At 55.0% G+C, this 12,012-nt stretch overlaps 1 protein-coding gene and 1 long non-coding RNA gene across 3 annotated transcripts; both read right to left on the bottom strand.

Moving 5' to 3' along the window:
- Nucleotides 1-3,514: 3,514 nt before the first annotated feature.
- Nucleotides 3,515-4,393, bottom strand: LOC144333548 (uncharacterized). Its single transcript, XR_013402302.1, has 2 exons — nucleotides 4,281-4,393; nucleotides 3,515-4,103 (listed from the first exon to the last, which is right to left on the bottom strand). It is a non-coding gene; the product is annotated as an uncharacterized LOC144333548 (long non-coding RNA).
- A 4,001-nt stretch (nucleotides 4,394-8,394) lies between these two features.
- On the bottom strand, nucleotides 8,395-10,826 carry LOC106992799 (uncharacterized). 2 transcript variants are annotated; one of them, XM_077958176.1, is made up of 3 exons: nucleotides 10,618-10,826; nucleotides 9,994-10,225; nucleotides 8,395-9,075 (listed from the first exon to the last, which is right to left on the bottom strand). In XM_077958176.1, the coding sequence occupies exons 2-3, from the start codon at nucleotides 10,184-10,186 to the stop codon at nucleotides 8,525-8,527; spliced, it is 744 nt and encodes a 247-aa protein (XP_077814302.1). In that variant the 5' UTR covers nucleotides 10,187-10,225; nucleotides 10,618-10,826; the 3' UTR covers nucleotides 8,395-8,524. The 2 variants fall into 2 exon arrangements, with proteins under 2 accessions (XP_077814302.1, XP_077814301.1); XM_077958175.1 differs by lacking the exon at nucleotides 10,618-10,826 and having other exon boundaries at nucleotides 9,994-10,530.
- Nucleotides 10,827-12,012: the final 1,186 nt, after the last annotated feature.

Here is a 12,012-nt window from a genome sequence, read left to right as displayed (position 1 = left end):
ATTGTGCCCGGCCAGGAACTGAAGTGGTTTTTATTTTTATTTTATTTCTGTATTTATTTATTTTAGAGACAGAGTCTTGCTCTATCACCCTGGCTAAAGTGCATTGGTACCATCACAGCTCACTGCAGCCTCTAGCTCCTGGGCTCAAGCAGTCCTCTTGCCTCAGCCTCCCGAGCAGCTGGGACTGCAGGCATGAGCCACCACACCCAGCTTGAAGTGGTTTTCAGAACTATTTTTGTGAATGTGAGAAAGAATTTACCTTTTTTTTTTTTTTCTTCCCCAGATTGGCTTGGCTGTGGGTCCAAGGTGTCATCTCTTATCTCTCTGAGGATTGTCATGTTGAGGGACTTTTTTTGGTAGGTGGCGTTTTCACTGCTCCTTGCTGCACCTCAGTTTCCCCCAGGTGCTCCTCTGTGTGCTTTGGTCCTTCCTTTTTGTGGGGGAAGGCCTGCCCTCCCGTAGAAGGAGCACGCCTAGCAACTCCTTGTTGGGTGTCCAGGTGGAGCCTGGGGACTGGCCTGCTTCTTTCTTGGGGACCCCAAAAGGAGGTCTTTTTCCCAGGTAGTTCAGCATCCCCCAGGACAGCCCATGAGGTCTCCTGCTTGGGGTTGGGGGTCCCTGTCTAGCTAATGGCAGCCTGAGCCAAGTGCAGGAAGGGTTCCAGGGGCTAAAGTCAGGAGGCAGCCCCTCCTCTACCTTCTCCCCAAGTCTTAGCCATCCCGTGTCCCTTGGCTGTAACCCCTTAGATCCAGTTTCTCCAGAGAAGACCTTGTTTTGTCAGCTTTGGAAGGGCCATCGGGCCTGGCCTTGGGAGGTGGGGAAGGGGTGGGGGGTCCCCCACAGCAACCTGTGCTCCCAGCCCCAGCCCCGCTGTTCATCCATGCCGTGGTCACAGTGCTTGTCATCTGCGCCTGTGGGAGGAGGACGGTGTCCTCCGGTGGGCCTGGGACTGGGCCTCCTGATGTACCTCAGCCAGTGGGGCATGAGCAGGTGATGACCATCCCCTCCCAGCAGACATTTGAGGAGCTGTGCCCCTTTCTGGCACAGGACAGCTCTGTCTCAGGGAGGGCTGCTGGCTCCTGGGGTAAAGTGGGAGGAGGATGGAGTGTGAGACAGCAGCAGAGCATCCGGGATAGGCGTGTGCCTATGTGAGGAAGCAGCCTGGGCTGCCGGAGCCACTGGGATTCCAGGGCTGTTTGTTGCCACAGCAGAGCTCCCCTGAGGCTGACAGCTACACCTGCTAAGTCAGTCACCCTCCTCGGCTTTGGGTTAAAATGTGGGGGACATCAAAACCTCTTATCTTGCCAAGTGCAGCGGCTCACGCCTGTGATCCCAATACTTTGGGAGGCCGAGGTGGGTGGACCACTTGAGGTCAGGAGTTCAAGGCCAGCTTGGGCAATGTGGTGAAATCCCATCTCTACTAAAAATACAAAAATTAGCCGGGCGTGGTGGCACACGCCTGTAATCCCAGCTACTCAGGAGGCTGAGGCAGGAGAATCTTGTGAACCCGGGAAGCAAAGGTTCACTCTGCCTGGGTGACAGAGACTCAGTCCCCCACCAAAAAAAAACAAAACCTCTCTTCTACTGTTGTCTCCTCCCCAGCTTTTTTTTTTTTTTTCTTGTGGACTTTTCCCCTTTAGGGGGAGGTTTTTACAATTCCTTTCCCTTTATCGTAGAAGGATTTGGGAGGGAGAGAGGGCTAAGGAGACACAGATAACAGGGATGGTGGCTGCCCTGCGCTCTTCGGTTTAATCAGTGCCTGTGGACTCTGGTGCACACTTCGCTGGCCTCTGCCTGCTGTGCGGCTTCATTCCAGGGCCTTTTGTTTTCTCGTGAACAGTGTTGTCCCATCATTCCTTCCCTTAAGCGGGCTTGTGGGGGCAAACTCCCTGAGTCAGGGTGGGAGTCCAGGCAAGTGCCTGGAATTCCTCTCATGCTTGAAAGATGATGACTGCGGACAGATTTGAAGCCGTCACCCCTTGGTCTTTATACTCCAGTTGTACATGTCAATCTGATTTGTGTTCCTTTTTTGCCTCATAGCCTTCCTCTCCTCCTCCTCCTCCCTTCCCTCCCTCCCTGCCTCCTGCATTAGTTTCCTGACACGAACCTGGTAACTTAGCACAGCAGACACTTATTCTCTCACTGTTCTTGAGGCTGGAAGTCCAGAAGTCGGGGTGGGGGCGGGATGTGCTCTTCTGAGGCCTCCAGGGCAGGGCCAGCCACATGCCCATCTCCTCGCTCGGGCACCTGCCAGCGGTCCCCGGCAGTCCTTGGCTCGCTGCTGCATGGCTCCAACATCCACCTCTCCCACCACGTGGCCTCCTCCCGGTGTCTGTGTGTCCAGATCTCCTGCTCTGTCTAAGGACACCAGTCACTGGCCATGGGACACATCCTAATCCAGGGAGACCTATTGTCAACCTGATCACATCTGGAAAGACTATTTCCAAGTCAAGCCACACTCCCAGCTGCTGGGGGCAGGGCTTGAACATACTTTTTGTGGGGACACAATTCCCCTCTCAGGTTTTAAGATTTGTCTTTGGCCGGGCGCGGTGGCTCACGCCTGTAATCCCAGCACTTTGGGAGGCCGAGACGGGCGGATCACGAGGTCAGGAGATTGAGACCATCCTGGCTAACACGGAGAAACCCCGTCTCTACTAAAAAAATACAAAAAACTAGCCGGGCGAGGTGGCGGGCGCCTGTAGTCCCAGCTACTCGGGAGGCTGAGGCAGGAGAATGGCGGGAACCCGGGAAGGCGGAGCTTGCAGTGAGTGGAGATCGCGCCACTGCACTCCAGTCTGGGCGACAGAGCGAGACTCCGTCTCAAAAAAAAAAAAAAATAATAATAATAATAAGATTTGTCTTTATCATTACAGTTTTAAAGACTAGCTATCATGTGTCAGGTCAATATTTTGTTTTCCCCTTTTAACCTGAAAACTTACATTTCTCTTCAGTTTGGGGAAAATTTTCCTGTGTGTGTATGTCTGTGTGTCTGTATCTGTGTGTGTTTATGTGTAGGTGGGTAGTGTCTATGTGGTGTGTGTGTTCATCTGTGTGTATGTGTGGTATGTATCTGTGTATGCTTGTGTATCTGTCTTTCTGTGTGATGCATGTGTGTGTGTTCATCTCTGTGTATGTGTGGTGTGTATGTGGGGGGTGTGTCTATGTGGTTTGTATGTGTGTGTATGGGTGGTGGGTGAGTGCATCTATGCATCTGTGTGGTGTGTGCATCTGTGTGTGTGGTGTGTGTGTGCATCTGTGGGTCTGTGGTGTGTACGTGGGGTGTGTATGTATAGTGTGGGTCTGGTGTGTGCATCTGTGTGTGTGTGGTATGTATGTGTCTGTGTGATGTGTGTGTGTGGTGTGCATGTCTGTGTGGTGTGTGTGAGTGTGCATCTGTGTGCGCCTGTGTGTCTGTTTGTGGGTGGGGCCTCCTCTCTGCCCTCCTCCCTCTCCGCCCTTCTGGAATGCCTGCCGGATGGCTACAACAACTTGTGGATCTCGCCACCAGTTTCTCAGCTTTTCCTTGACAATTTATTTCTAGGTCCACAATCTGCAGAGTCTCCTTCCTGGGCTCAGTCTTCATCCTGTCAATGTTTTCATCTTCATCCATTTTGCTACTCAGTCCCTTCACTGTGGCCTTTTATTTGAATTCATGTTTGTACTGTGCCTTTTCTTTCTCCAGCGAATCCCTCTCTGCACACACCGGCATTCCCTGGCTCTCTCTGAGATGTCTGCACACACCGGCATTCCCCTGGCTCTCTCTGAGATGTCTGCACACACCGGCATTCCCCAGGCTCTCTCTGAGATGTCTGCACACACCGGCATTCCCCAGGCTCTCTCTGAGATGTCTGCACACACCAGCATTCCCCTGGCTCTCTCTGAGATGTCTACACACACCAGCATTCCCTGGCTGTCTCCGAGATGTCTACACACATTCCAGAATCTCCTAATTGCTTTCTCAGTTATGTTTCCCAGGGGCGGGAGTGGGGTGACTCCTTCCCTCGATTGCGCTGGCGTTTCCTTTCTGCCTTGGCCGTCTTCCATGCTTGATGTGGTAGCTGAATAATGGCCTCCAAAGATGTCCTGGTCCTGATCTCCGGCACCTGTGAATATGGGACCTTAAGTGGCAAAAAGGGACAGTGATGATATGAGTAAGCTGAGACTCTTGAGATGGGAGATTATCTCGGATTATCTAGGTGGCCCTAATATCATCACAGACTCCTTATAATATGGAAGCAAGTGCTTAACGATGGGAATGCGTTAAAAAAAGAAAATCACACCTGTAATCCCAGCACTTTGGGAGGCCGAGGCGGGCGGATCACGAGGTCGGGAGATCGAGACCATCCTGGCGAACACGGTGAAACCCCGTCTCTACTAAAAAATACAAAAAATTAGCTGGGCGCGGTGGCGGGCGCCTGTAGTCCCAGCTACTCGGGAGGCTGAGGCAGGAGAGTGGTGTGAACCCGGGAACCAGAGCTTGCAGTGAGCTGAGATCGCGCCACTCACTCCAGCCTGGGTGACAGAGGGAGGCTCCGTCTCAAAAAAAAAAAAAAAAAAAAAAAAGAAGGAAGCAAGAGGGTCAGAGAGAGGCTCTGCTGCTGGCTTTGTAGGTGGAGAGGGGGCCGTGAGCTGAGGGAGGCAGGTGGCTTCTGGAAGCTGAAAAAGACAAGGAAACAGATTCTCTCCTATGGCCTCCAGAGGAACCAGCACTGCCGACTCCTTGATTCTAGCCCACTGAGGCCCATTTTGATTTCTGTACTCCAGAACTGTGAGGGAGTAAATTGTGCGGCTGAAGCCGCCACATTTGTGGCGATCTGTTTCAGCCGCAGTGGGAAGCTCGTGTGCTTGGCAGTTCTGATTGTGAACTCATCTTTATGTTGGAGATTCCTTTACACATAAATCCCCTTATCCACAGGGGACAAATTCCATGACCCCCAGTGGATGCCTGAAACTGCAGAGAGTACTGAATCTTATATATACTGTGTTTTTTCCTATATGTATATATCTATGATACAGTCTAATTTACAAATGAGGCACAGTAAGAGATTAACAACAATAACTAATAGTAGGACAATGATGACAATATAATGTAATAAAAGTTTTGTGAATATGATCTCTCTCCTCTCTCAAAACATCTTACTGTAAAATTAGCTGGCCATGGTGCTGTGTGCCTGTAGTCCCAGCTACTCAGGAGTCTGAGAAGGGAGGATCGCTTAAGCCTAGGGAGGTGGAGGCTGCAGTGAGCCAAGACTGCACCATTGCATACCAGCCTGGGCAACAGAGTGAGACCCTGTTTCTAGAACCAAACAAAAAACAAACTTACTGAACTTATTTTACTGATATTTTCGAACCATGGTCGACTGTGGGTAACCGAAACTATGAAAAAGCGAAACCACGGATAAGGGGCATTGCTGTACTCCCGGCTTCGTCAGTGACTCAGCCTTCTTGGTGGGTGGAGGGAAGGGCTGCTGGGGGACACAGTGGAAGCTGGTCTTCTGGGTCCCCAAGAGGCAACCTGTTCATGAAAATAATACGTTCATTTTATAAAAGTTGGAAAATACAGAAAAATATAAAGAATTAGCATAAGACTCGCCGGGCGCGGTGGCTCAAGCCTGTAATCCCAGCACTTTGGGAGGCCGAGGCGGGCGGATCACAAGGTCAGGAGATCGAGACCACAGTGAAACCCCGTCTCTACTAAAAAAATACAAAAAATTAGCCGGGCGCGGTGGCGGGCGCCTGTAGTCCCAGCTACTCAGGAGGCTGAGGCAGGAGAATGGCGGGAACCCGGGAGGTGGAGCTTGCAGTGAGCCGAGATCGCGCCACTGCACCCCAGCCTGGGCAACAGCGTGAGACTCCGTCTCAAAAAAAAAAAAAAAAAAAAAAAAAAAAAAAGAATTAGCATAAGACTCATAATCTGGTTCACAGGCAACCATTATAAATATTTGACTTTTTTTTTTTTTTTTTTTTTTTTTTTTTTTTTTTAAAGACAGTTTCACTCTTGTTGCCCAAGCTGGAGTGCAATGATGCAATCTCAGTTCACTGCAACCTCTGCTTCCCAGGTTCAAGCGATTCTCCCGCCTCGGCCTCCCGAGTAGCTGGGATTACAGTCACCCGCCACCACGCCTGGCTAACTTTTTGTATTTTTAGTAGAGACAGGGTTTCACCATGTTGGCCAAGCTGGTCTCGAACTCCTGACCTCAGGTGATCCACCCGCCTCGGCCTCCCAAAGTGCTGGGATTGCAGGCATGAGCCACCACGCCTGGCCAAATATTTGAAATGTTTTTATACAACTACAGGAGAGGGGAGAGAGAGGGAAGAGGGGAAGGGGGAAGTTAGGACCTAGTAGGAGCACTTCTTCTATTTTCCCCTCTTGCATTGTAGCTTGTGAGCGCCTTGCTAAGCCATTACCATGTTTTATGCACAATGGTTTGATGGCTGCGCCATACTCCATGGGAAGGATGTCTTCTATAAATTGTTCATGTCATTGCGTATTTAAGTTGAGATGTAGCCCAGTGACGTGTGAGCTACATCGTTGTGCATATCTGACATTTTCTCAGCACTAACACTCAGAAGTGGAGCCGCTGGTCAGTGGGAAGGGGAGTTTTTAAAGCTCTGCATTTGGAACAAGTGACGAAGGAGAGTGCCATCCCGCGGAAGCCGCTGCCAGGGTCTACGTGCCAGAGGGCCAAGGAGTCTAGGCTCTGAAGGTAAAGCCAGTGTTTGGTCTGGGGTCTGATGTGGTCCAGTCAGTGACCAGGGTTGGTGTTGGCTGCCTCCAGGAGGCTGGGTGAGAGCCAGAGGCTGGGTAGCCAGTTAGGAGGCACCCGAAGGCACCTGGGCATCACCAAAACGGGTTTGAATGTTCCCAAAACTTAAATTCAACTTCAGGGCTGGGCGTGGTGGCTCATGCCTGTAACCCCGGCACTTTCAGAGACCAAGGTCAGGAGTTTGAGACCAGCCTGGCCAACAGGATGAAACCCTATCTCTACTAAAAATACCAGAAAAATAAGCGAGGCATGGTGGTGCATGCCTGTAGTCCCAGCTACTCAGGAGGCTGAGGCAGGAGGATTGCTTGACCCGGAAAGCAGAGGTTGCAGTGAGCTGAGGACACACCACTGAGGCACTCCAGCCTGGGTGACAAAGCAAGACTCTCTAAAAATAGAAAAAAGCTTCATCAGGTGAAGAGCTGCCTCTGGTGAGGACAGAAGTGACTGAATCCCTGGGGTGCTGCCCCGCGCTGCAACCTCTTGGGATATGTAGGCCAGGATGCTTGGCCCCAGTCCAGGCGGGCACGGAGTGAGTCCCGGCTCGGGAGGGTTTTGTGAAGGACACTGAGGGACGTTGCTGCCATCCACCTGGAAATGCTGAGTGCCCCAGAGTGGCAGACACAGCGTCCAGTCCTGGCACTGAGGAGCCTGACTCCCGCCCGTCCCAGCAGCCGTCTCCATAGTCCGGCAAGGCCGGGAGGCCCAGGCTGCCACACCGCACGCCCCTTTCCTGTGTGCTTCACCCATCTCTCCCCTGAATAGGATGCCCACTCTATGCCTGGCTGGCCGGTCGCCGAGACAGTGGTGGGCACACTGGATCGAGCTGGGCGTCCCCTGGGAGGGGCAGACCCTTGTCCCTGGGTTACACAGCTCCGGGGGTTGGGTGGGGTTGGGGCGGACGTCCCGTGCAAGGCAGGACAGGCCAGGGCGCGCTGGCTGGAGCTGGGGCCTGAGGCTACCGGGCGCTGAGGACGGGCGGCAGGTGTTTGCCCACACACCGGGGTTAGCCCTGGCCCCACTGCCAAACCCTCCGCAGCGGGCCCGCTTACTCCTTGGCCGAGCCTGCTTTGCAGAGAGGGAAACGGAGGCTCCGGCCCGTGGCGCCCCAGCTGGTCAGTGCGTCTCAGCCTGCTTTCCGGGCTTCCCTGGTGCCGCCTCCCCGCTGTCCGTGCCTGGCGCCCTGGCAGCGGGGGCCAGAGTCCCGACCCGAGGAATATTGAGGCCGATGAAGCAGGAGGACAGGGGTGCCCGCAGGTCAGGTGGCGCCGGAATCGCGGGGCGGGGGTCCCTCCGGCCGCGCCCCTTCCCTTCTGCGGCACATCCTGAAACTTCTACCCGTGGAGAGAGTGGGGCGGGAGAGTGAGATGCTGGACCGGGCGAGGGGCAGGGATCTGCTGCTGGGGGGTGGAGGGCAGCGCAGACCGTGCGCCGGCCCCAATTTCCCAACTGTCCACACCTCCTTGTGGCTGGAAACCCCCGGGGCCCCCACCTGCCCCAGGCACCGGTCTCCAGCAAGGGCACGGCTGCCCTGCGGGCTCTAGAAGCCGGGACACGCCCCTCCCGTGGCCCCGCCCCTGACAACCACGCCCCCACACGTGGCCCCGCCCCGCTTGAGCACGTCCCCCACGGTCTTCGCCTCGGAGGCAGCCCCGCCCCTCTCTTCGGTCCTCTCTTAACCATGGCCCTTCTCTGTGACAGGCCCCGCCCCCAACAACCACGCCCCCACACGTGGCCCCGCCCCGCGTGAGCACTTCCCCTCATGGTCTTCGCCTGGGAGGTAGCCCCGCCCCTCTCTTCGGTCCTCTCTTGACCACGGCCCTTCTCTCCCCGTTCCTGGCGACAGGCCCCGCCCCCCGCCGCGGCCCCGCCCCGCACGACCACACCCACCGAGGCCCCACCCCTCGCCTGGCCCTGCCCTTCATGGCCGCGCCCCGCCCTGGCCGCGGTACGGGTCGTCCTCCGTGGGCGCCGGGCTGCAGCTTTCCTTTGCGTAGGGGGCGAGCGGTGGACTTGCCCGTTGGGTGCAGGCGGGGCGGGCGCGGTGCGGGGCGGGGCTCATCGGGGGCGGCCGGGCCCCACCTGCAGCCGAGCGACGGACGGCGGGCCCGGTCCCCCGGTCCTCCCACGGGAACACCTGTCCTTTCCCTTCGCCGGCGTTCTTTTTCTTCAGCTGTTTCCCGCTTCCTGAGATCTGGGGGCCTTCTTTTTGCACAAATATGTTGTTTTGAAACACTGGGCATTGTTCTGAGATTGCAGTCGCGGCCCGCAGCCAAACGCAACGCGCATTTCAATGGAGCGCTCCGGCACCCTGGGGAATCAGGGGAGCGGATGAGAGGTTTAAAAATCCACGGTCACTGTGCAGAGATAAGGAAATGTGATTCGTGTGTGGCTCTGAAACATGACTTTTCTTTTTTTTTTCTTTTTTTTTTTTTTTTTTGAGACGGAGTCTCGCTCTGTCGCCCAGGCTGGAGTGCAGTGGCCAGATCTCAGCTCACTGCAAGCTCCGCCTCCCGGGTTCCCGCCATTCTCCTGCCTCAGCCTCCCGAGTAGCTGGGACCACAGGCGCCGCCACCTCGCCCGGCTAATTTTTTGTGTTTTTAGTAGAGACGGGGTTTCGCCGTGTTAGCCAGGATGGTCTCGATCTCCTGACCTTGTGATCCGCCCGTCTCGGCCTCCCAAAGTGCTGGGATTACAGGCTTGAGCCACCGCGCCCGGCCGAAACATGACTTTTCACTGAACGTCGCGCCCTGAGCATGTGCCCAGGCGATCCTTCACGTTCCTCAAGGTCTGGTAATGCCCCCACACCTGGAACCCGGGGCCGCCCTCCAGAGTGACCTCATCCTTAGCGCTGCCTCGGACTCAGACACCCAAAGCTGCAGAGGTAGGACCCCGCATCACAAGCGGAAGGCGGGGCCTGCCTGGGGTGTGGACTCCCAGCTGGAGGAACATTGCCCTTTGGCTCCGAAGAGAAAGCCAGTTTCTCCTCCCGCATTTCCAGTTCCAGAGGAGCCCCCAGGGTGTCCCTGTTCACAAGCTGAAGGAGAATCCCACTCAGCACTGGACAGAGGAGAAACAGGCCCAGCAAGGGGAGTGCTTGCCTGCACAGAGGAGTCCACGGGGAGGTGGATGAAAGTCTGGGGGTGGGGAAGACCCCCAGGGGTCCAGACTGAGCCCACACACCAGGATGATCGGAGGACCCAGTGCCACCTCTGCCCCAGGAGCTTACCTGACAACCCAGGGGGCGGTGAGACCTCCTTGCTGGGGGATCCTCCTTGATGATGCAGAGCTGCCAGAGCATGGCAGGGACACCCCCAGGGGCTCTGACACCTGCTATCAGAGTCACTTTCCCCAAAAGGACCTCCTGTAGCCCGCAACGTTGTCCTCAGCTCCCCCACTTCTCTTGATCCACCAGGCTTCATGGCCAAGATGGGTGGGCCCACTGTGTGACTGGGGGTCTCCTGGGGGAGAGTCAGCAGTCTGCCCCACCCCTCTTTCAGGGTCCATGGAACCTGGGGATTCCCTTCTGGAACCCACTCCCAGGGAGAAACCAAAGTACCTGACCAGGAAGGTGAAGCCCAAAGAGAGCCTGAGCCGCTCACCACCCACCTCCCACCCCCAGTGTTCTCCATGAGGGAGCCCCCCGGGAAGGGGGTGCTTCTCTGACCCTCCCAAAGTGGGAAGAGCCCACCGGGTGGCACAGAGGCCTCCAGCCTAGGCCCAGAGCAGAGGTTGCTGGCAGAATTCTATTCCCAGCACCCAGGTCATAGCATCACTTTTGCCCCTGGAACCCCAGGGGAGAATCTGAACTCTAGCAGACAAGCCTCTGCCTTTGGCCTAATCATCTACCCACCTGAGTGGCCCTTGCCCTCACACAGCATGGTCTTGCATGGAGAGAGGTGTGGGCTACATCCCAGCCTTCTTGTTAAGTGTGAAGTCCAGGTCCTCCTCCCCCAGCACCTTTTTTTCTCACTCAGCACATTCAGGGCCTGGCTATGGCCACTTCCTTTCTGTTCCAGGTATGGGGGACATCACACGGCCTTTAGAAACATGAAGAAACACCTGGGAACACATCCAGGGCACGACGTTCGGTGAAAACTCATGTTTCGGAGCCACGTATGAATTTTGTACAAATATGAATCCTCTCACAACCATGGATTTTTATCTTTTTTTTTTCCTTTTTGTGGAGAACGGGGTCTCGCTATATTACCCAGGCAGGTCTCGAACTCCTGGGCTCAAGCTATCCTCCCGCCTCTGCCTCCCTGAGAGCTGGGATTACAGGCGTGAGCCACCGCGCCCGGCCAACCATGGATTTTTAAATCTCTCACCCACTCTCCCAATTCCTCAGAGTGCTTGAGCGCTCAGTCGAAATGCATGTTACGTTTGGCTGCGGGCTGTGACTCAAATCTCAGAACAATGCCCAGCCTCTGCCCCTCTCCCCCTGCCCCTCCCTTGAAGTGACCTCTACCCTGTGTGGTGACCCCCAACCTCAGCTTCTGGGTGGGCCTCTGGCTAAGCTGGAGGTGGCTGCGACTCCACACCTCCGGGTGTTTCTGACAACACTGAAATTGCACCTTCCTTTACATTGAACCTTGCAGCCTAAATCAGCAGCGCCTTTCTGACTCCTTTAAATTTGGTGGAAAGGTTTTCTCTCCCCATGGGACATCTTTCTTGCCTCTGGCTTGGCCACCACTCCCTCTAGGAGGCTTATCCAGGACCTCCTGGCTTTCACCTCTCTCCTTGCCGGCCCAGTGTCTGCACATCGGCTTTGCTTTTCCTTTGCCTCTGGGCCTGACGTGTGTTTCTGGAATGTTCCTTCAGTGAGTCTCATATCACCTTACTGATTCTGCATCTGCTAACAACTTCCACACTTAAGCATACCGCCCTCCCTACTCCCCAGGCAGTTGACCCCCATCCTTCCAGGGGTGTCCCCCATCAGATCCACAGCCAGGACTCCCCGTTAGGGACACAGATGTAATTGCGGTGAATTCGTATAATTTTATGTTGCCTCAGCATTCAATTTTAAATACTTTTATTTATTTATTTTTTTTTTGGAGACAGAGTCTTGCTCTGTCATCCAGGCTGGAGAGCATGGTGCCATCTTGGCTCACTGCAACCTCCACCTCCCAGGTTCAAGCAATTCTCCTGCCGCAACCTCCCAAGTAGCTGAGACTACAGGCGTGCGCCACCATGCCCAGGTAATTTTTGTATGTTTAGTAGAAACGGGGTTTAACCCTATTAACCAGGC

The sequence above is a fragment of the Macaca mulatta genome, chromosome 12 (assembly GCF_049350105.2).
Source record: "Macaca mulatta isolate MMU2019108-1 chromosome 12, T2T-MMU8v2.0, whole genome shotgun sequence".
Taxonomy (NCBI): Eukaryota; Metazoa; Chordata; class Mammalia; order Primates; family Cercopithecidae; genus Macaca; species Macaca mulatta.
Note: the sequence above shows the minus strand (reverse complement) of the source record. Positions and strands in the feature narration are given on the sequence as shown.